Genomic DNA, 24,134 nt, shown 5'->3' on the forward strand with positions numbered 1-24,134 from the left:
TTGAAAATTATTTCTTACCATAATTATAAGGAATTGAATAATGAGCAGTACCCAGGTTCTGTATGATTACATTGATAATTTTCATTGGGTATTTACGAGTCTATGTTTTAACGCCAATTTCACTGGCACCTTATATTTTTTAATGATTACCGAGTGACGGGATGGTAAGCGACACACCTGTCCAAAACAGCTGCAGAGGCACTTAGAGCTTTAAATCATTAAGATCTGAGCGGCACTGCCACTGCACCCGACATCCTGAAACATAAGTTGACAAGTCCCATGTACCTGTAATTTCACCAGCACCCGACTCTTCAAAACCGTAACGCAGTACACGTTACGTTATGCAGCACACGTACATCTCACGTTAACTACTGCTTGACGGCAGAAATAGGTAAGGTGGCAGTACTTCCTTGGACAAACTCTTTCACAAGAAGCTCCACTGCTACTAAACTGTACTGTCTCGAGGTAAGCGACACACGTACTTTATAACAATTGCAATGCAACTCAGAGCTTTAAATCGCAATGATCTGAGGAGCACTACCATTGCGGCCGTCAGATAATGCTCACATTACTGCTTGGCGTTAGTAATAGGTATGTTTTTTCGTTACAGTATTTATTTACTAAATCAATTATTTGATTGCATGGGTTGCTTATGGTACGTAAGTGCAAACATAGGTACTACCGGCAGATAATTGAATGTTGATAATGGTACCACCGCGCACAAATATTACTTTACGTTATGTAAGGCGTCTCTACACAAAATATTGTATAATTATTAATCCTTTAGGTACGGAAAAACAATTGCCTTTTGTTTGCACATTGTTCGGTTATTGTGCTTTGTAATTTTACCTTGTACTCACAGTGGAATTTCTTAGTTTTATCCGAAGGTACTTAATAAGGGTTGTATGGCACATAAAAAAAACGAAACGAAATGTGCGAGTGACGACTACGCGTGATCCGTTGGTACAGTACACCCACTAATACACAGATTTGCGTTAACATAATCAGGTAGCGCTGTATTAACAGGAGAAAAAAGCAGTGCACATTTGCTTAAGTATTATTGTAAGAACTCTTTATTATATAGTTCAATTAATTTATAAAAATCCATTTCAACGTTTGGAACCGCATATCAGAACACAAAAAGCCAGTGTCTTTTCCCATATCGGGACTGAGTGAGTAATTTTTATAAGTTTCTCACAGGTGCGCTAACGGCGAAAAAGTCGTTTAAACGTAATGTAAGGTCTGCTGTCTCGGTGTGCAGCTCAGGTGATCAAGAGCGGTAGCCGCGGCATGGCAACAGACATTGGTTCGAGTTCAGTCAGGTTGAGGGAATTTTTTTTCTTTGTGTTCGATATTTGCATCAATAATAATTAAACATACATGTAGTAAGCGAGGCTGACAGGGCAACCTGGTATATGCTCAAAGGTTCTCAGTTTCCACTACCAACGGATCAACTATGTATAAAGTAACCCCGACTGAGCGACAATGGCGTAGCGTGAGGGGTGCAGAGGGGGTCACGGCCTCTGGCGGCACAACAATGGGGGCGACGGCGAGCGCGGGCCTAAGTTGACTAAATTATTACTACTACTTTTGTAATCGTGAAAATAGTGGAGCGCAAATTTAGATAACTCCGGGCGGCAGAAATCGACGCTACGCCACTGCTGAGCGATATTTACATTTGACGTGATGTTTGTTAGTGGTAGACCATAGAGCGATGGAAATTACGCTTTGGGTAAGGGCGTGGTGTGGTCCAGTGGTTCAATCCTTACTGATTGTTACGTTGCGATTGATTTAACAATCTGTCCCAGAACCGAATTAAATGCTAGTACGCTACTGCGCAGAAGGCAAGGACGCTTTCCAAGTCCATTCGTGATGACACAGTACAGTCTCTGTCTCTGAAATAGTAAAAAAAGAAAAAAATAATTTTGGAATTATAATGTAGTATGTATCCGTTCTATACTTTATGGATGAAAAAAATGTAAAATACTCAAACTGAAGAAAATTTTTTCTTTCGCGCTAAAGGCGATTTATTATCTTCGCTTGTGGCCGATTGATATCTTAATAATTTTGACGAGATTAAGACGTGTCTTTTACTTCTATCAACAAACTGCAAACCACGAGTTTGCAGTTTGTTGATAGTCGCCGGTTAAGCCCGGCGCGTATTGGCGGGACCACAAAGCAAGGGATCCTACGGCATACCTAGATGCAAGCGCACACTGACGGCATCTATGCCGCGGTATTCTTAGGCATGCCGAGGCCTAACGTCTCGACATCGTACTCGCAACTAGTCTTTCTTCTGATCAGTCGTGACGTTGCAAATAGGATTCTAACCAGTTGTATATTTAAAAGTAGGAAAAGAAAAAGAGGTGGCATTTGCCCAGCAGTGGGAGAACAGGCTTATAATAAAACCAGATTTTCTGATGAGAAAATGAGAACCGTATTCCAAGGACGTTTTGGGTGAATAACCTTCAGACGCTTGTTGAAGCATCCCAAAGGCTGTCGAGGTATTCCGGAGGTTGCCGGCTCGGTATCTGTAACTTTACCGCAGCTTTGTAGCTACGACTATTATAATTGAAATATGAATTATAATGCTATAACCATAAGGTTTATTATTATTATTCGTCACCTTAAAATTACCTGCCGTATCATCCCGTCAATGAGCGCCGGGCCTTAGTATTTTTATGGCCAGTTTTAGTTCTTTTTGTGGCCGCAAGAGACGCTGTGCAATTTTCTATAAAAGTATTTTAGGCGGGCGTCAGCTTTTATTTTGTAAATTTATGATAGAGTTAGACATTAAAGCATTCAGAGCAACTTATTTTCGGTTTAGTATTTCACATTTTGAGCGTGTGTTTAACTCGTTATATTCCAACGTTAACGTTACTTTCGAACACATAATCTGAGTCACGTCGAATTTAGTTTTTGAAGGGCTAGAATGCAAAAATATTGTTATCATCGGAAAAAAAAGGTTATCCCCGGTTTTACAAATTAAAATTTTCAACAAACAAACTACAACTTTTAGTATACCAACTTTAGTTTAGGACAAATTTTAGTATACCACTTTCAAAATTGCGCAATAGTCTTTGATTAATCAAATACGGTCTAAGCATTTAACACTGAAAATGGTAGGTGCCTCGAATTATGTGTCCAAAAGTGTGAATTCATATAAAACAGTGTAGACAGGAATAAAGATCTGACTCAGCTACTACAAAAATATGGGTTACTGCAGTTAGCTACAAAAGTGATGACATGTTACGTTGATCGTGTCGGTGTGAACACACATATCGATATTTATTTTATTGAATATTATGATAATTTTTCTACAATTACTTTCATGTATTTTATTTTATTTTCACAAAAAAATATACGCATACCATGGTCGTAAAAACATGGTATTATCAATAAAATAGATATTGCAATTAATATAGCGACATCTCTCGTCAGCCTCTAAAGTTAGGCTGAGTGAAAAAACTTTCATAAGTTTCTCACAGGTGGCGTTGTCGGGAAAAATCCGTTTAAAACCCAATACAAAGATCTGCAACAAGTTCATAAACAAATTCGTAAGATTTGCTGACTCGATTTGTTGCTTAGTTGGTAGGAGCGGTGGTCCCGGTGTGGTAACAGACGCTGGCTCGTGTCCGGTCAGATCGAAGGAATTTTTCTTTGATCTTTATGTCAATAATAATAGCCCTATGCTTCCGGTTCAATATAAAACCGATTTGTTAGTATTATACCAAATAGGCATGTGTGCTGCGCCGCCACCGCCGACGAACTAGGCCGGCGTGAAATCGACATGGCGACAATTTGTTTTATTTTAATGAAATATCAGTTTGTTTGCTAATTATTTACTAAATTTTAATACAATATTTCCGTATAAATGGATTAAATCACGGAACGTCTACGTACATCCTATTTATACTAGATTTAAATTAATAACGTTTATTTATAACTATGTATGTGATTGTTTTATTTTCAATCGTTTTTAAAGTTGATTTTGCTAGCAACAGCACTACTACGTTTTTTACAGTTTAAAGTGTTAAAAATTAATACAAATGTTGATTTAAACAATATTTTAGTGTTTTTTAAACACCTGAAAAATATACGACTCGCCGATTTCACGCCGACGACACTGGTGGTTGAAAAACCATCAGATGCCGCCACCGATATTAACGATTGGCGCACACCTCCAGTGATTACTAACAAACTGGTCTTTTAATCAATAAACCAAGGAAGATACGTACTAAATCCTTGCCAATTTGAATACTCTTAATTAGTGGAAATGGATGATAAAGCGGTACTTGCAGATTACATGCATGCTATCTTAAAACAAACACATTTTTGTATCTGATTCATATTTCTTTGTATTAAAAACATATTTGTACAGTATTTGTGCCGTTTTTATTAACGTTGCAATAAAGCAATGTGTTAAATGTTTTGTGGCTGATGATAATAGGGTTACGTTAGTCGATGTTCAAATGTTAACGATTACCGGAAGTTAATCACTAGGCATCACTATTGCAAAATAGCTTTTTTAGGCTCAATTTACACTGTAGCGGAATGGAATGGAAATGAATTTGGCAATAAAATTGTACATAGCATAAACAATCAGGAGCAGATTAAATAAGACATGCTTGCTTCACAACATGCTTAAAAACAGTTTGACAGTTTTGGAAAAGTACAAAGAAATTAAGCCAAGCATGCAAGTCAGTGTTGATGGTTGCAGTGAGCCGTCAAGTATTGCCAATGTTTTTAAGGACCATTTTAAGGTCGAATCTCCTCTTGATTCCTGTGGGAAGCCCAGTGCTGAGACTGGTCATGTCAAGCAACCTATGTATATACCTAGTAAGGATGTGTTACTTGCAATTAAAAATATGAAACGAGGTAAGTCTCCAGGGCATGACGGTCTCAGCATTGAGCGCTTATAGCACGAAGGCACACATATAAAGACTTTTGTCTATGTTGTTCACTTGCTCTCCGAGACACACATACTTACCTCCGGACCTAATGAAAACTGTTGTCATACTCCTGGTTAAAAACCGTACAGGTGATATTGCAGATAAAGGCAACTACAGACCTATTTCCTTAGCAACTGATAGCAAAGGTCTTAGATAAGATAGTTGATAATCATCTTAGCAGTTGTATAAAATTAGACGACGCTCAATTTGGTTTTCGGGAGGGTATGTCAACAGAAAGTGCTGTACTGGCATTAAAATACACTGTAGGCTATTACTTACAAAGGAAGACACCTATATACGCCTGCTTCTTATATTTATCAAGAGCATTTGATTTGGTCTCGTATAACATACTCTGGCCTAAACAATAAACATTGGTGTTTCTCTTGAGGTTGTAGGCTTGCTGTCACATTGATGTAACAGTCAGAAAAATGTTGTCAAATGGGCAAATTCGTTTTCTAGCAAATACTGCATGTATTTGCTAGAAAACGAATGAACGTGGTGTGAGGCAGGGTGGACTTTGTTCTCCTAGACTTTTCAACATATATGTGAATCAGCTGATCGATGAGCTCAGAGAAGGATGCTGAATTTGTGTGAAACTTATGCCGTGAGGCATGGATTGAGGTACAATGAAAAGAAGAGCGAATTTCTTGTTTTTAAGTATAAAGACCCAAATAATATTCCACCGCTTCTTCTAAATGGTGTATCCTTAATGGAGCGCAAGGTGTTGTCGGTACGCGGTAAAATTGGCTCAGAGGTTTCCAAGACGCTCTGTAAATGTAAAAATAACTGTTCAGAGCTTATTACCAGAATTTTTATACAGGTGCACTGTCGACCAACTTCACACAGCGAGCGTACAACGCCTTTCGTGTAATGTATAATAACATCTTTAGGGTTCTGTTGAGGCTTCCTCTCTTTTGCAGCGCCTCTGGCATGTTTGCGGATGCGTGTGTTGATGATGTATACGTAATCAAGCGCAAAAAAAGTGCGTCACAGATGTTGCGATTGTGTGAGAGCACCAATGGTATCCTAAGGATGATATCAGGAATATAATTTTTATATAAGCCAAAAAACAGGTTGCGCGTCTTCCGGAAAATTCTCGCGCAGTATCGTATCTAGTTTGTACGTTACACAATTTACTGACTTAAACTTACACGATTTTTTTCCAAAGATTTGATTTTAAATTCAGAACTTAATCGTGTCCCTTCGAGACCATCACCGTTGCAAAACGTCCGAAACATCGAGGTAAATAAAATATGTTTTGGGACTATGGACGTTGCAATACGTCCGAAACGTCGAGGTAAATAAAATATGTTTTTATACACGTTACATAATTGACATAAAGTTCACTATGCCATATACTATTTTGCTACAATTCACTTCCATTCCATTCCTCGCTATGTAAATTGAATCTTGATTGTACATGCACTTAACAATGGCCAAAAAATAAAATAAGTTGGAGTCTGATTAAAAAACTTCTCAATTCACCATCGCCAAGCATGCAAGTATCTGCACGCCCTGACCTCACACCTACGCCTCAGGATTCCGCTTCATGAGTTCTATGTCCGCATCCACCATGTCTCGGACGAGTTGGTCGAATGATACTCTTGGTGTCCACCCGAGTTGCTGTTTCGCTTTTGTCGGATCACCTAGGAGAAGGTCCTGGAGAATTTGCAATATTAATTTACATTTCGAGTTCTTAGGTTTTCGCGATTGTTACACATAGGAAATGAAACTACTTTTCCGGATTTAAATCGCGTATATTTGTTTTTTCAAACAAACCGACGTTTCGGGCCCTTTACAGGTCCCATGGTCACGGTTGACTGATTTATTAATTTACATTCTTAGGTTTTTGCGATTGTTACATATACGAAATGAAGCAATTTTTTCAGATTTAAATCGCGTATATTTGGTTTTCAAACAACGGTCAACCGTGGCCAACCGTGGTCAATGTGACCTTCAAAGTAGCCCGAAACGTTGGTTTGTTTAAAAAAAAAAAAACAAATGTACGCCATGTAAATCCGGAAAAAAAATTATATATTGAAACAAACATACCAAAATAGACCTACAGTCATTGACCTACCAATAAATGGGCGTCGGGTTCGCGCTAGAAAGTGTCCGCACCTGTAGGGCGTTAAAATCGCATACAGAGCGTCAATCGCGTAATAGTCTTCGTTTGTTCGAGTGACAGAGCGGTTGTCAATCATGCAGTGCTAATAATAATAACTTGTAAAAATTACTGCAGTAAAGTGTGAAAACAGGATTTTGTATCATATTTTCACCAAACAAAAATATTGTGTTATCATAGTTGTCATTTAAAGTATTATTTTGTACAGTTTTATAGTATTTAATTTATATATAACTGAATCATAAATATAAATTACAAAAGCACACGAAATAATGAAATAGCTAACTGTCCTTTTTCTACTCATTGCATACGCAAAAGATGGAAAGAGACTCATTACGTTAGTTTCAAGAAGCTTATATAAATTTCTTGGTCATTTTCAATTGTTCGAACCACAAGCGATTGAAATATTTAGAACAAAGAAATTGAAGAGTTGCTTTGATTTTAACCCTATTTTTAAAATGATTTTTTTTATTCAACGTTAGCAATAACTAACAAAATATTGTTGTAGTCGTTTTACGGCATGGGATTACCTGTCAGAAGTCAGAAAATACATTTGCCCGAAATAACATTAGCTCGAATTTTCATAATGTGTTTTTACGAAGATTACAAAACAAAAGCAAATTTTGTCTATGTAAAAAGCATCAAAATTACCCGAAAGCGTAACGGTTTTGTTATAAATCGGAATTACGGATATTTGAGTTTACGTTTAGTTAGAATGTCGGTACGTTTCTTATAGTACACGCTTATTTTCACATTTAATAATTTTATAGTAATATTTGTATGTATGTATCTGCCCAACTCTTTGTTATACCTTTAAGTGAATTTGTACAAAATTCGACATAATAATATATATAAAAAAATTAATTAATATTTACGAGAATATATAGGCTATTCCTATTCCATTACTCTTGTGTTGAAGTAATTTTCAGTCGAAGCTAAATATGGTGCGTTTTGTTAAGTTTCCAAAAGAGAATATGGTGTTTTTGGGCCCTTAAATTGTTGTAAGCTTTATTTATTTATTTAGTTTGTACACCTTACACTTACACTACTTATAACTAAACATGTAAGTCATAGTCACAAAAAAGGTTGAGTCGATCACCGGCATAGGATGCGGTATTTGGACCATAGAGCTTTGGGCAGTGACCGCCTCCAAATAGTAACCAGCGGATGTTAGAAATTTTGATTCAGTGTTGCTGAACACGTCAATATCATTTGTTTTGTTTAACGATTCAATTACGGCCACTGCTTCGAAGAATGATGTCCGTCTTAGTGTAACTGTGCGGGTTAAATGAAAGTTGAATAGAGGGTATTTGCGCTGACGAAAGACGTAGCGTGAGATTGGCGGGATAAAAAAAAAGGAATTTGAGCCAATAGAGGAGGGTTAATTATACATCCTCTTATTAGGTTAAAAATATATTTAGTAGCGCCAGTTTTCGCCTGATCTCAAGCGATCTGTACGATACCATGCCCAAAATAAAGGGTGTAGGGTACATATAGGGATAGTACCCATAAAGTTTACTATACAAATACCTCAAAAATGATTTCTGGATTCGTTCTAACATTGCTATATAGAGTTTATTGTGGGGATTCCACACTGCGCACGTAGTTAATTTAGTAGTCAATTTAGTTCGAACAAAGGCGTTATATAAATTACAAATTGCCTGTCGATGGTCAAATAACTTAGATTGCCGCTTGATGAAGCCAATACTTTTCCAAGCACTATTACATATATCGATAATATGATCGTTAAATTTGAGTTCAGAATCGAATCTTACTCCCAAATCACGAACAGACTTCACACGGTTCAAGGTCGTGCCACCGAGGCTGTACTCATTGAGTATTGGATCTCTCCGGGAATAAGACATCACTGATGAATTTAGGCAGTACTGCAATGACGTTACAATTTAAATTAAATGTTTTAGTTTTTTATATTTCGTTACATGTCACTACGTTTGTAGTATAGGTTAACCTCGGACATTTTTTTCGTGGTTTTTGTATTAGACCCGATGTCCATTTGTTGGTAGGTCAATGCCTACAGTCCAATATTTGGTCTACACCTTAACAAAAAATGATAATGTCAGTGAAATGTTGGGGTGGTATATAAGAACGTTTACAAAGTAGATACTTTTTTAACACTACAAGCCACATAACAACTCAAAAGACACAAGGTCACGGGGTCTGTTCGTCACTCTGATAACTATGACGAGTCCGCGTCTGGCGAAGGCCAGGAAGGAAGAAAGAAGGAAGCAGGGTTAGGCGCTGCGCAGAAGGAGCAATCCCATATCTTACTACTTAAGTTTTGTTTATAGTGCCCCTCTCTATCAACCGTTGGTCATACGGTAAGGACACTATTACATGATGCATGTACAGCACCCTCCCCATTATCCAGATAGATAGCGGAGCTATTGGCACGCTCAATCTAAATTCAATTAGATTCTAAAGCGTACGTGGAGCAATTTTAGTTGACGCAACTGACAAGTGTCCGTTAACGGTTGCTAACAAAAAGGCCCAGATTACGGTTGCCGCAATTTGAAATAAATTTTCGAAATACATGGTCATTAGCAAGAGTAAGACTGACGCTGCGGGGGACGGGGAGGGAGAGTAGTAGCTCAACGTGTCGCGTTTGGGAAAATTGACAACTTTAGACAACCGGTACAAATGTAATTAATTATTTAATCACAGATTTTGGACAATCAAAAACTGTTATTGATTAGCGAAACTCTCAACTGCAGTGGCTACGTCTGCGTAGTTTCATGAAATAATATTGAAAACGTCATAAACAAGTAGTTGCGGGTTGCCAGTTCCGGAAACTCAAGGATCAAAATTGCTCCGTCTGCGCAGCGTCTGGATCAAGGAAGTCTGGAAGGATCAGTGTTAATTAATCACAAACAATTTTTTGATATGTATGTAAAACAATATGAACCCATATAGTTCTTATACTATACCAAATGTATTATTATTTGTATTTTCATTTGTGTTTTTATTGTTGTTATCAATTCTCTTTTGTTTCACGTTAATTCAAGTTTCAATTGCAAGTGGTATTTATCTGAAACTGTTTGATATATTTAGTTTTAAGTTATTCATATAATACGTCCCTAAGATTGTAATAATGTACTAGGAGTAGAAGGTTGGTGAATTCCCTATACTATGCAACAACGGCGCTAGCCCATGTAGCGCCCGGGTGCAATCAATACCCTGGCGCCCTCTATAGCCACGCGATCTAAATGGAATACTTACAGTTATATTTTCCCCAGTGATCGGAAATTCGGGTACAAATGGTGTAATTAATAAATGATGCTGAGAAGCAATAGCCCGTTTACTTCACACTATGCGAACGGCGTTCGGCGCCCCCTAAGATCCTACTTCCGTGTGCGCCGCACACCCTGTACTATATATAGGTAAAGGCCGACTGGTACTTGAATATCCAGGACGCTTAGGCCAGAACCAATTTACAATACTAATGGAACTTGAATGAATTGAATCCGGGACGTCCTCATCCAGCGCCTACAGAACACACCGTTCTGCGGTCGTCATCGGTACTCACCACTTCAGTAGGTCTGAAGAACTTGGGATTGACTTTAACGAGCATTTGATCAGTATCGGCGTCGTGGCCCGTCTCATCGACACCGGAACCCTTCCACACTATCCGTCGGCCAACGCAGGCGAAGGCCTTCTCGACAAACTCGCGTACGCTATGGGTCTCCCCAGTTGCTACCACGAAGTCTTCTGGAGTGTCTTGTTGGAGCATCAGCCACATTGCCTGTTTGATTTAGGTTTATTAACACCACAGAACAATAAATACAGTAGAAGTGGTTAGTTAGCGTCTGATGCGTGCCAACATGAGGTCTCGAAAGACCTATTTGAGCTCAGTCCGCCATTTTAGCTTTGTGTTGTATGGTTGTGTCATTCTTTCGCGCAAATTCTTTAAAATCGCAGAAAAATGCCTTATTGCTGTTTTGGAGTGCAAAAAGATAGCCGCACCAAAAATATTAGCCGCAGAAGCATTTCATATCATCCGTAAGTCTTATTTTAATACATTTTCTGTTTATCGAATTGATTCAGATGTTAATTGTTCGTCGTAGTCTGACTACAAAATAATTAAATTTCAATATAAAATAAAAAACGTCGTAACTTGCAACAAAGGTATTGAACTTTGAACGGTATAGCGGCTGGGTAAAGTTCATATTAACAATCTTGATTTTGTTACATGATTTTAAATAAGAAACTATGGCCAATTATTGTCAAGATTTCGTAGTATTTCATATTATGAATGTGCTAGTTTTGGCGACAGCGGTTCCGATAGTAATCGAGGCTAAAGGCACTTCCATGCTTAACACCATAAATAGCATTTTTAATAATAATAATTTGCGAGACAACTACACCAATTGCCTGGTCTTAAACGTGGGAATTCCTTGTACTATGAGTACCAGAACAGGGGAATTCACTCTGGGGCACTTCCCAGAATGCTCACACCAGAACCAACTTAGAAAAATTCATTTCCCCAATGGTCTTACCAGGTATCGAACCCGGGACCTTCGCATCCAGCGCCCACAGTGTAAACCGTTAGGTCACCGAGGCCGTCAGTTCGGATGGATGTCTAAATACATTGATTTCTTTGAAAGTTCTTCTTCTCTAGTGGCTTTACAACACCAACTTAAGGAGGGATTGAATTGATAAAAATTTCGTGTGTACTGTCAGGTAGCGAAATCATTAATTCCTTATGAACTAGACTATAACGGAAATGTTCATGTAGTTAATTAAATAAACCCGCCAGCTTTTGGAGTACATTACCTCAACGTAATCTTTGGCGTGTCCCCAGTCTCGCTTACTATCCAAGTTGCCGAGTTCGAGTAACGACATGAGCCCTAAAGTGATCTTGGCCACTCCTCGAGTGATCTTCCTAGTAACAAAATTCTCGCCTCTACGTGGACTCTCATGATTGAACAGTAACCCGTTGCAGGCAAACATGCTGTAGGCTTCCCTGTAGTTTACTACTATCCAGTACCCGTAGAGCTTCGCACATGCTGTAAGGCCAAAAAACATAATATTTTTATCCAAAGATAGACACGGTACAAAAATATTTGCATAATATCAGGGACCCCAAATCTAAAGCGCCCTAGCTCGTGACACGCACACAACATTCTAAAGTACTGGCACACTATGACGGCCGTTTTGACGTGTGTCCGCTCATCAAGTTTCGGGTTAATTCATAACTACGTTGAAGGAGCTACTTGGTAATAATTTTACGACACAACTCGGCACTTGTTTTTCGAAATTAGGAATTTTAATAAATGCAATCAATACGATCGTGTCATATAACGTTTTAAGGCCACATTTTTATTTTCGTTTTATAAAAAAAACTTAAAACTTTTTAATCAGGTACTTCTTGCAATACTAGTTATAAATTTAAAAATTTATAGATGCAACTCGCATTTGATTGTATTTTTTTCTATAATGAATTGAGATTTCACCTCACTATCTGTTAAAACGGCCATCATAGTGTATCGGTAGGTACTTTAATTAAAATGACGCCAAAGTAATTTTTTTAAATTTGTTGCGCCCGGTCTGTAGTCGTTGTGGTGTCTGCTTAGCCATGGGAAAAAAGCGAAAATGCCTAGATGTATTATGAATGAGTATGTATGTCGTATGTTTTTAAAATTTCAGTCCGGATTGAGATTGTTTTGCCACGTCTGATTCAAGATCAGATAAAGCCGGTACTTTTTTAAAATAATATCAAGTATAAGTATCAATTTCGTATAAGACATATTTCACGGATAAGTTTCGGAATATGCGAATTCGCCGACAATTTTAGGAGAGTAAGAAAGGGTAGTTGGGACACGTGTATCGAAGTCCTCCTAAATACACTGGGACCCATTAAATTATTTCTCATAAACTGCCTCTGTGGCCGAACGGTTATCATGACTGCCACGCAGAGGTCCCAGGTTCAATTCCCGGACCGGGAGAAATATTTGTATGGCCTACATTTATTTCTCTCGTTCGTTTGGGTGTAATTTGTGGTTGTCTGTGTGCGTGTCCATGGCACCCGCGACACAGGGTTTCCCTAGTGCAGGGCTATGTTGAGTATGTGCGTTATTATTAAAAAAAAAAAATAAAGGTCAGACTTCCTCGACAAGCTCCAGGAGAGTTGGATAGAGTGGTAGGGACATGTGAATCCAAGTCCTCATCAACATTAGGGAACCAAACCATCAGCCTGCTCATATCCTCACATCTCAGTAACTTATCCTGCACATATCTGTAGCAGTAGAGTTTATTGTGAAACAGTTTGTTCAGGCAAGTACTGCCACCTTATCAATTTCTGATGTCAAGCAGTAATGCGAGTAGTATTGCGTTCCGTTTAGAAGGGTAAGGGTGCTGGCGAAATTACAGGCACGCGGGACTTGTCAACTTATGTCTCAGGGCGACAGCGTAGTGGCAGTGTCCTCCGATCTTTGAAATTTATAGCTCTGAGTGGCACTGTAACTGTTATGGACAGGTGCGTCGCTTACCGCTAGGTGGTAAGCCACCACTTATGACCGGGAAACGCTTCGGGCATAATACTATCAAGCAAGTCCTGAGCACCTGTAGTGTTTCAGCTGTGCAGGGGAGAAAGGGCGATAGATGAGAGGTAACAAGAAAGAAGTACAAGTGCATCTAGCAGCATAATGAAAAAAATACGATTTAGACCACCTTAGAACGTTCATTAAAAATATGCATGCAAAACGCCAGTGATAAGATTTAATGGCACCAACTTCATTTAATCAATTTTTCTGCGTTTTACACGGCATTATGTGAAGTTAAAAAAATCTATACGATTTCCTTACGTTGTTTTAAGAAAAAACTTAGCTATATCAACTCTTTTTACTTCAAAAAAATTCCAAAAGAATTTTAAATCATTATACCAAAATAACAATATAAATTTACCTTATGAACGACAAAATAAGAAAAAGAAATTTACGTAGATAATGTAGACAGACCACTATTTGAAGTAAGTATACCCGGTTAGTTAGAATTACAGGAATTTCTCGTGTCTGGTTGTATTGATTGGGGTGCTTAATTTATAATAGGCACTAATTAAAATAAGTTGTTTTTCTCTCTTTGGCGCTCAAACTTCAATTTTATATTTAGATCTAAAACACCTAAGTTACTATTGGTGATCATATATTTTCTGCATGACTGCCAACTTCATTTAGGTACTTATTATTTGGGATAACAAAAAAATCATACACGGCGTACTATTGTGTCTCTCACTCTCTCTAAAGCTTTAAAATATCACGGAATATGGAGACGGGTTTTTTCGTTTGAAATGTCTAAAAAAACAAAACCTTGGTTTTTTCCTTCGGACGTATATTTTGAAAAACCGTTAAAACTCGACGCTTAGTCACGTTTCATTCAACTTGACTGAATAGGTGTATTTTTGTCAGTCACACAATACAAATGGAAAAGACAATGCGATATTCAATGTGGATGATTAAGTGCTACAATCATTCTTTCGCCCATAATCAATGGCCTTTTGTCCGGTAATGTGACGCAATTGATGGAGACTTGGATGTGGAAACTTCATAATAAGAAAAGGCTAATCAAATGAAACAAGACGCTAGTTTCTTTTACATTTTTTTTCCTTTTCAATCTGCCATCGGCTTGTAAAGCCATAATCAGATGGGTTTTCTTTGTGGCGATGGAGGGAGTTGCTCCTGCGAGCATCATACCCTGTCATGGTTTTTAGTGGTGTTCACATTCGTTGATCTAGGTTTAAGATGAGCCATCGTTTCAACCGCGTTGGGTTTTGTGAATGCAACAGGTTTCTCGCCAATTCGTTCTTGTGGATAAGGAGTCGGGCTTTATTTTTTTTGCTGTAGTTCTTTACTTCTTCCCTGATGGTTGGCATATTCAAATATTCATGGATCTCAGTAAGGAATACTGGTGCAACCCATGGTGCACAAGATATAGTTCTCAGTATTATATTCTGAAATCTCTGCAATATTTATTTATTTATTTATTTATTTATTTATTTATTTCCCACACTTATAACTATCTTTACAGGTTATTACCTAATGCGATAGCTAAGGAACTAAAAAACAACCATACTAAATTATTTTTTATAACATATTGTAAATAAAGCCGCCCTTGTGAGTTCACTCAAAGTACAGGTAAATATGTCAATTTGGCTAGCCACTAAGTTGAGAGTGCGGAGTGCGCGCGTCAACGGAGCCACATCCACCAGATTTGTCCTCCCGCGCGGCACCACCAGCAGCTGCGGCCGCCGCCGACGTCTCACGTACCCGTCCGGAACATAAATGCAGATTTGCTCCAGAAGCTCTGCATTGTACATCTTACCTCTAAATATTTTAAAAATGTACGACACTAATGCTAGATCGCGCCTGGCCGTGAGCGTGTTATAACCGACCATTCCCAAAACGAACAGGGTTGGGTACATTAAGGGGTAATACGGGTAAACGCCGTATTGTTTCATGTACAGGTACCTGGTGAACTTATTCTGTACCCTCTCCATCATGACCGCATATTTTGCTTCATGTGGACCCCAAATTACCGCATTACACTCCAGTTGACTCCTAACCACAGCGTTATATAGCGCAATTATCGCCTTTATATTTGTAAAGCCATTTACTCTGCGAAGAATAAAGCCTAGATTCCTGTATGCTTTTTTACACACCCTAACAACGTAATCTCTAAAGGATAGATCCGTTCTCGTTATTATCCCTAAGTCTTTGACTTCGGTCACTCTAGCCATAGGAGTCTTATCAATTTTATAATTGTTCTGGAACAGTGAATGCGCTCGAGAAAAAGTAATTACTGCACATTTCGATGTGTTAAATTGCAACCGGTTTTCCTTACTCCATTTCACTACTCTGTCAACGTCCCCCTGCAATCTAGCACAGTCTTCAGAGCTTCGTATGGGTAAGTACAACTTAAGATCGTCAGCAAATAGCAGACATTTCGCGTCCTGTACAACTCTAGGCAGATCGTTAATCATTAATATAAACTCTAATGGCCCTAGATTGCTGCCCTGACTTACGCCTGACCTGGTGAAATATGGTTCTGACTTATAACCACCGTACTCCACGTATTGCTGCCGATCCCGCATGTAACTGGCAAAGAATTGCAGCAAATGTGAAGTGAATCCTACCCCCGCCAACTTTTTTAGCAATATATCCGTATCGACTAAGTCGAACGCTTTTTTATAGTCGAAGTAAACTGCGTCGACTTGCACTCCACTATCCACCGAGGGCAAGATTGTGGACATATAGTTAAGAAGATTACTGGTGGTGCTTCTTGCAGGTCGAAAACCGTGCTGCTCGTCTGAGAGATACATGCTAACTTGCCCGAATATGTTTTTGTGGATAGCAGATTCTAATATTTTAGCCGGAGTCGACAGCACTGCTACAGGCCTGTACCCCTCCACCCTAGTTTCCAAAGTTCCCTTCGGTACTGGAACTACCCTTGTTGTCTTCCACTTTTCTGGAAACACCGATGCCTTTAGGCATTGATTATAAATATGCAGAAGTGGCTCCGCGAGCACTGCTCGACAGTCTCTAAAAATATACGGTGGAAGGCCGTCAGGCCCCGCCGACTTCTTTGGCTTAAGTCGTTGCAGCGCTGTGCTTACGTCATCTAGCTTGAGCTGGCCTACATGAACTCTCGCCGCTCCATTCTGACCTCCCGCTTCTGCTATCGCTGCGGCAACATTTAGCTCCGGTCTTTCCGAACTATAGACAGAATGAAAATAATCTGCAAACTCCTCCACACACTCTTCCCCAGTCAGCACTTCACCGTTTTTTAAAATCTTTGTTTGGGTTCTATTTCCTTTTTTGGATTTGGCATAGTTCCAAAAAGACTTTGGGTTCTCTAACAAATTACTTTGAACACGGTGGCAATATCGTTCTTCCGCTATTTGAATAGAGCTTTTAACCCTCGCCCTACACCGCGCGAATTCTTCGTAATCGGTCCTAGATCCACTCGTCTTGTACCGTTTATGAAGTATAGATTTTAATTTTAAATCACGAATAATTTCGCCCGTGTACCATTCAGGATAAACGTACTTCAAATTATTAGCCCGGCGTTGACGTTTCTTTTTCGGAGCGCATCTATCCACGATCGAATTAATACAATCATAGAAAAATGACAAACTACTTTCCCAGTCCAACGCGTACATCGAAGACCAGTCCACGTTCGCTATCAGTGAATATAGTAATGGGAAATTCGCCTTACTAAAATTCCAGCCTGGGTAAAACTGCGTGTTATTGCTACACGAAGTTCCATCCGTAAGTATAGCGCGGCAGCTACCGGCGGCGGCGGCGGCGGCAGCGGCGGCGGGGGGAAGGTTCGCGGTCACCACCAACGGCGGGTGGTACGCGTCCACCGGCACCAGCGGCACATCAGCCGCTCGCACGTTCACCCCCGCGTCCCCACCATACGTACTCAGCACTAGATCCAACTGTCGATCGTTACAATTATCTATTTTGTTACTTTGAGTGAACCCACAGTATGCAGTAAAATATTCAAAATAATTATTTACACTAGGCGGACATGAATACAGATTAAAGTCTCCTATCACTATTACTTTTCTATACTTACTACAATATTGTTCAATTATCTTAAATAATTCCATATATTCCCTTTCCTTGCTTTTGGGTGCAATATAAACTACACACAAAACAAACATCAGTCTATCACGCAGGTAGATGGTTGCACAAACCAGTTCGAACGAATGTTCCTCGATGTTGACGTCACAAGGCACCGCTACTTGTCGCATTTGAATTCGCGGTGTGGCCACGAGACACGCGCCTCCCTGTTTACGGCCGTCCGCTCGATCACATCGTAAAATTGTGTAGCCCGGTGGAATCATTTCGGCGTCATGTATTGATTCATTGCAGCCAGTTTCTGTGATGGCAAACAAATCCTCACCCGACGATGCTATACTTGCATAAAAGTTTTGTAATTTAGTTCTAAGCCCTCTTACGTTTTGATAGTAGATCTCAATCGTTTTATTCGTTGTTGTTTGGTCTATTGGTTGATCTACGAAACCACACCCATTCACAGAACTCGATATTTATTGGCCAGTTTTCCGTTTGACATAGTTTGTCGTATTTACTTTCTGGAACTCCTATAATAAAAGAAGCATAATCCCTTTCTGTCCTGTGTTTGAGTCTTTCTACTTTAATTTGTATTTCCTGACTGCTTAATATTTCGTTCTTAATATATCTTTCTAAATTTTCCACAGTTGTTTCCTTCTTTAAACGCCAAACGTGTAAATATTTCTTTCGTTCAGTCCCTTGAATGTCAATTAAGCTCGTATTTCCACCCTTCTTCACTTGTCTGGTAGGGTATCTGTTGTTCTTTCTATTAACTGTTGTCCAATTTTCTTCTCTTTCTGGCTCGTTTTGCTCTTTACCAGTCTTATCAAAAAAACTCAAAGCATTCGCACCAACCATGGTTTGTAATCTACTACTATCATTAGTCCTAGGCATAGTCGCTGGTTTCGTGGCCCCACCTTGAGTATTATCTTTTGGTGCAGCATTTTTTGCAACTGCCTTCGCAAATGATAATATTGGCACCGTAGGTGTGCGCTTTGTTTCCTTACTCTCCATAGAGTTATTTCCCATTTTCAGGCAAGTTTCCAAGTGTTCATTCTTTTCTATCAGAGACATAATCTTTGTTTCCAACCCATCCACTTTATTTGCTTTTTCTTGAACTACCTCCATTATTTTACGTAGTTCTTGTAACTCAGTTTCTGACCGATGGAATCTGTTTTGAAGCAGTGCATATTCTTTCATTTGTTCACTCAACCGATTCTGCATTTCTGATCGAAACTCCCGCAATTCCTCTAGTACTTTACTGTCATTATCAACCATAGATGAGTCGTTTAAGTTGTAACGTGTACCGCGCTCCTTGTTTACGTTAGTGTCTGATGTGAACGTTTTTTCCATTACTACGCTCACTCCGCTGCCTCTCACCGGTGTATTGGAGTTATCTCCCTTTGGAATGTTACGTTTGCACTCTGGACATACCCAATTATATTTAAATTCGTGTGTAAGATTCTCAAAAACTTCTTGTGTCATACCAAGACAATTCAAATGGTAAGACTTTCGACATGTTTGTTGACAACACTCCAACACTGAAATATCCTCGTTCACTGCACCACATCCGGGGCATTTTGGCCCCATTTAATTAATATACTAGTAACACTTATTTAACAATAAATATTAAAAACTTAAGATGATCTGTAAATACGTCCATACGCTCCGAGTGTCGCAATAGGTAAGTAATATCTCGAGATTTGAGTTGCTAGCTGAGCCCCAGAGCTCTATTCCATAAGTCCAGATGGGTTTGATGATGCACTTGTACACCATCAACTTATTGTGTAGTGAAAGTGGAGTTTGTCGACCTATCAGCCAGTACACGTTTTTGTATTGAATGTGAGCAACATTTCTTTTAGTTTTTATATGGTGTGCTCAGTTTAACCGCTTATCAAGATGCATACCCAGATATTTGACACAGTCTTTACTTGGAAGAGGTTCACCGCCCATGGTCACGGATGTGCATTCTTCTTTGCGGAATGTGAAAGTTGTGTACAGATTTGGAGGTGCTGGATTTTATGCGCCATTTCTGTAACCACTGATTTATTTTATTCATTTGCACTTGAAGCGTCTGTAATGCTGCAAAGGGACATATGCCAGACAAGCAGTGTCATCAGCGTATGTTGCCGTTTCCACGCTCTCACTCTGAGGTAAGTCTGCTGTGAATATAGCGTACAGCACTGGCCCTAGTACCGAACCTTGAGGAACAGATGCCAGCATCTCATGTAACTGGAAAAGTTCTTCCTCATACTTTACTTGAAATTTGCGTTCTAGAGGATACGATTTTAAAATCATATAAAATGAGTTCGGAAGACCAACTTGTAGTTTGTATAGAAGACCATAATGCCATACCCGATCAAAGGCCTGCTGTATATCTAGAAACACAGCCGAAAGAGTCTGTCTAATTTTGTGTACGACTCTATGAACCTGCTCTACAGTGCCGTGCTGTTCCCTGAACCCAAACTGGTGATATGGAATTATGTTGTTCTCTTCCAATATTGGTTTAAGTCGATTTAGAAAAAAAAATCTCCAATAGCTTTGAGAGTATCGGCAAGAGGCTTATAGGTATGTAGGAACTTGGTTCTGTGACTGGCTTTCCTCGTGGCTATCATACAAATATGGGAGCTTTTCCATAACTTAGGAAAGTATACTATCTTGAAGATTGCATAAAAGAGCATGGTCAGTAGAACCAACGGTTTTTTGGGAAGTTGTTTTAATATTTCATTGGTTATTAGGTCGAACCCAGGCGCTTTTTTAAGTTCGAGGCCGAATTTCACGGGCTTTTCCTTTCGGCGTGGCCTATTTCAGTGGAAAGGAAAGTTGTTGATCGGACCTAATTGTTTCCTGCACATAGGTACTCTTCAATATAAAGGTCTTCTTTTGTATAAAGGTGCATTTTACATGAAACGTCACATTTTTAAACTTCATCAGCGCATAAAGTGTCTTAAAGCATTTGCTTACAACGATAAAGTAAGCGCTCCCAATTATTTCCAAAACACATACATTATCCGTTATATAATTTAAACAGGAAATTAATGCATTCTGAAACTTAGGCAGGTAAGTACAAGGTTAGGATAACGTCATGCTTGACACTTAGGGGAGAGAGGGGGAATCGTGGACACTTAAGCGAATATCGAAATAAAAATCATGTTATTAGCATTAATCAGTATTGCACATCAAGACATCATATTATTAGCATTAATCAGTATTTTCTATATTATAATTAAACTTTGGTTATAACTTTACAAAATTACAATATAATCTTTTAACTTTTATCTTTCTTTTAAACGATCAACAAATATAAAATTTTAAAGAAAAACGAATATTTTCTGTCCGTAATCACCTGGTGCATATCGGGTAAATGCGGACAGTGATCGTATGACAATATATAAGCTATTAATTGATACCACTTTCATCTTCCTACATCTTGGCCCAAGATTGTATGAAAGCGTATCGGTCTCCTTTACATTAATCTAATTAAAACCTTAATTGGGGTTATTACAGACATCTGGATTTGCCCCAAGTCCCAAGTCTGTAATTGCCCCAATCGTAATTTATTTAATTACTTAATATTTCTGATGCTAGCACGTAGGATTTTCATATTCTTACAATATTTATGACAAACGTAAAATTTCATTAATTCTCACATAACAGTGTATACATGGCATTAAAAATAAAGTAAAATTACAACAAAACACATGAAAAGTCTTTGGTACTTGTTTGAAACACGTGTGAGGCCTCTCTCCTTGACAACTTTCTATACACTAACGATGGTGGATGTAGTCGAAAGATCGCGATAGCGGGGCACGGGGGGAACTAGACTTCTAGAAACGATTGCGTCTGAAATTACCCCGCGTCCTTATTCACCCCACTCTCCCCTAAGATTTAAATTCAACTCTGTGACGCATACAATAAGAATAATCTAAAGCAGTAATTGGTAAGATTGATATACTCTTGTACGACATTAAGGTGTTTCCACATCAGAGTGTATGAACATGTGTAAAAGAGAAAACTATTCACATTAGAAAATCGTAAACTTACCATACGGTGATCTGGGATAAAAAGGAGTCTTTTCATTCTGTGGAACTTCCACGACTTTCCCATAAAGTTCTGACGTAGAAGCCTGGTATAGCTTGCTTTCTTTCTCTAGTCCGGCAGCTCTAATAGCTTCCAGTAATCGTAAAGTGCCTAGGGCGTCCACTTGAGCTGTGTACTCGCTTAGCTCAAATGATACCTTGACGTGAGACTGGGCTCCGAGATTGTAGATTTCTTTGGGCCGTGTCTGGGAATAAGCGATTAAACAAAACAGTAATTCATAGCAACATGTTAAGCTCAATTTACATAGCCGCGGAAAGGAATGGAAAGCGAATTCTTGTTTTAAAATAGCACAAAGATGTACATTGATGGATTTGTGCTGCCGTTGCACTGGAGGCGATATTCGAACAAAAGTGTATAGCTTGGTGTGCTGTCAATTGTACAAACCGTAATAAACTATATTTCAATTATGTAACGAACAGTAGATATAGTGTAAACTAGACACGAACCAAAAAACAGGTAGCGAGTCTTCCGGAGAATTCTTGGAAATTCTCGCAGTTACCGCATCGTATTTAGCTTGTACGTTACACAATTGACAAAAAGTTCATTTACTATGTATTAAAAAATTGGCTTCCATTCCATTCCGCAGCAATGTAAATTGAGCCTTCGACAAAAAGACTTTTAACCGACTTTAAAAAAGGAGGAGGTTCTCAATTCGATTGTATTTTTTTTGTATGTATGTTACGCGATTATTCCGGCATTTGCGAACCGATTTTAATGATTTTTTTGTTGGAAACAGGGTACCTCACTATTGGTCCCATTCAAAGAGGAAAATATTCCACCTCTAAGGATGGTGTCCCTAAGGATAGATTTCAATAAAACTTAGCAAACAGATGTGATTCCACTAACTTTTGTGTCGGCTCTTTTTTATAAAAAAGTTATTATTTCACCCAATCGAGATAAGTTATTACCTATCTCGATTGGATGAAATAATAACTTCTTAAACCTATTGGTTTGTATAGTTCATGAACTACGAACTATTAGGAATGTATTCCCGACACTGACCGACATGAACTAGTTCGTCTTGTACGGTTTTAAAGTTCATCGTTCTTTTTAGTTCAGTACGAACCAGGAACTGCCTGCGTTGATAGTTCACCTGTCTTTTATTCAGTAGGAACGGTGCGAGCGGGAGAAATAGCGATCTTTCACTGTTCGAGTGGGATGCACGATTGAACGTTGCCAGCTCGTACTAAGTCTTCTCTAATACGCATCTACATTATGTATTATGTACATAATATGTGCTTGCAAAAAAGTAAGTGCTCATATGTTTTGGTAAGTGTGGTAGGTATCTGTATGTGTAATATCAACATACGTGTACGAGTATATGAAATAGTTGTATGTATGTACCTAAATATTGTAATATAATATTTTAAGCACACCGTTGTATCTAAAATTCTTATTTTGTATAAAAAAAAGGATATTTAGTTAGAACAGACATGAGCGCCGATAATAGACCAACCGGCGGCGGCGCGCCGACAAAAAAGTGTCGGCGGCGGTGGCGTTTCGGCGGCGTGAGTGCGACCCTAAAACGAATTTGTATATCGGTGTTTGTTTTTACAAAAACCGTTATACAAACACTTTTTCAAAGGAAAAAACAAAATAACGTATTTTCTATAGTAATCAAATTTTTATCAGTTCGATAAGGCGCTCCGATCGTACGCACACGCACGCTTCGATATTGTGTATGCGTAATGAAAATGGCAACGCCAGAAATTGACAAATAAATTTTTTAAACAAAACATCTTTAAATATAAAGTCACTAATAACTTTTGTCGCCTATCTATGTCACCTCTGCTGAGGCCGGACGGCATGCTGGACTACATTGTAGAAGACAAAGCAAATCTTTTTGCCTCACTCTTTGCAAAGGGTTCGCGTCTGGATCTAATCTTACCTCAGGTTGGCTGCACTATGGCGCCAATTCGCATACGCTAAAAAGAGGTACTTAGAACTCTGCGGGATCTGGACGCGAATAAAGCTAGCGGGCCAGATGGAATTCCCGCACTTGGCCTACGTAACTGTGCGCCTGAGTTGTCTCCTGTTCTCACACGCCTACGTCTGTACCACCTCTCACTTAAGACTGGTGTAGTTCCCAGGTCGTGAAAGTTTGCAAACGAGCAACCTGTGCCGAAAAGGGAAGCAGAGCTGACAACTATAGACCTATCTCAGTCACTTTCATACTCTGCAAGACTATGGAACGTGTGCTCAACAACCGTCTCTTGTCGTACCTTAAAGACAACGACCTCCTCAGTGATCGCCAGTACGGATTCCGAAGAGGGCGATCAACTGGGGATCTTCTTGTGTATGCCTGTCACATGTGGAGCGAGGCTATAGAAAAGCAAGGTGAAGCACTTGCATTGTCTTTGGATA

General features: G+C 39.0%; 1 protein-coding gene across 3 annotated transcripts in view; it reads right to left on the reverse strand.

Annotated features, from left to right (window-relative positions):
• Window positions 1-498: 498 nt before the first annotated feature.
• LOC113239716 (GDP-mannose 4,6 dehydratase) overlaps window positions 499-24,134 on the reverse strand; it is a 29,407-nt gene continuing 5,771 nt past the window's right edge. Inside the window, exons 3-7 of one of the 3 annotated variants that reach the window (XM_026476806.1) lie at window positions 21,714-21,954; window positions 11,869-12,101; window positions 10,622-10,837; window positions 6,484-6,611; window positions 499-1,895 (exon numbers count right to left, since the gene is read on the reverse strand). In XM_026476806.1, coding sequence (XP_026332591.1) covers window positions 1,823-1,895; window positions 6,484-6,611; window positions 10,622-10,837; window positions 11,869-12,101; window positions 21,714-21,954 — 891 coding nt within the window. In that variant the 3' untranslated portion in view covers window positions 499-1,822. Of the gene's footprint in view, window positions 1,896-6,472; window positions 6,612-10,621; window positions 10,838-11,868; window positions 12,102-21,713; window positions 21,955-24,134 lie in introns of all 3 variants that reach the window. The other 2 variants (XM_026476808.1, XM_026476807.1) reach the window with 2 other exon arrangements.

This window comes from Hyposmocoma kahamanoa, unplaced genomic scaffold (assembly GCF_003589595.1).
Source record: "Hyposmocoma kahamanoa isolate Upper Pololo Valley unplaced genomic scaffold, ASM358959v1 114, whole genome shotgun sequence".
NCBI lineage: Eukaryota > Metazoa > Arthropoda > Insecta > Lepidoptera > Cosmopterigidae > Hyposmocoma > Hyposmocoma kahamanoa.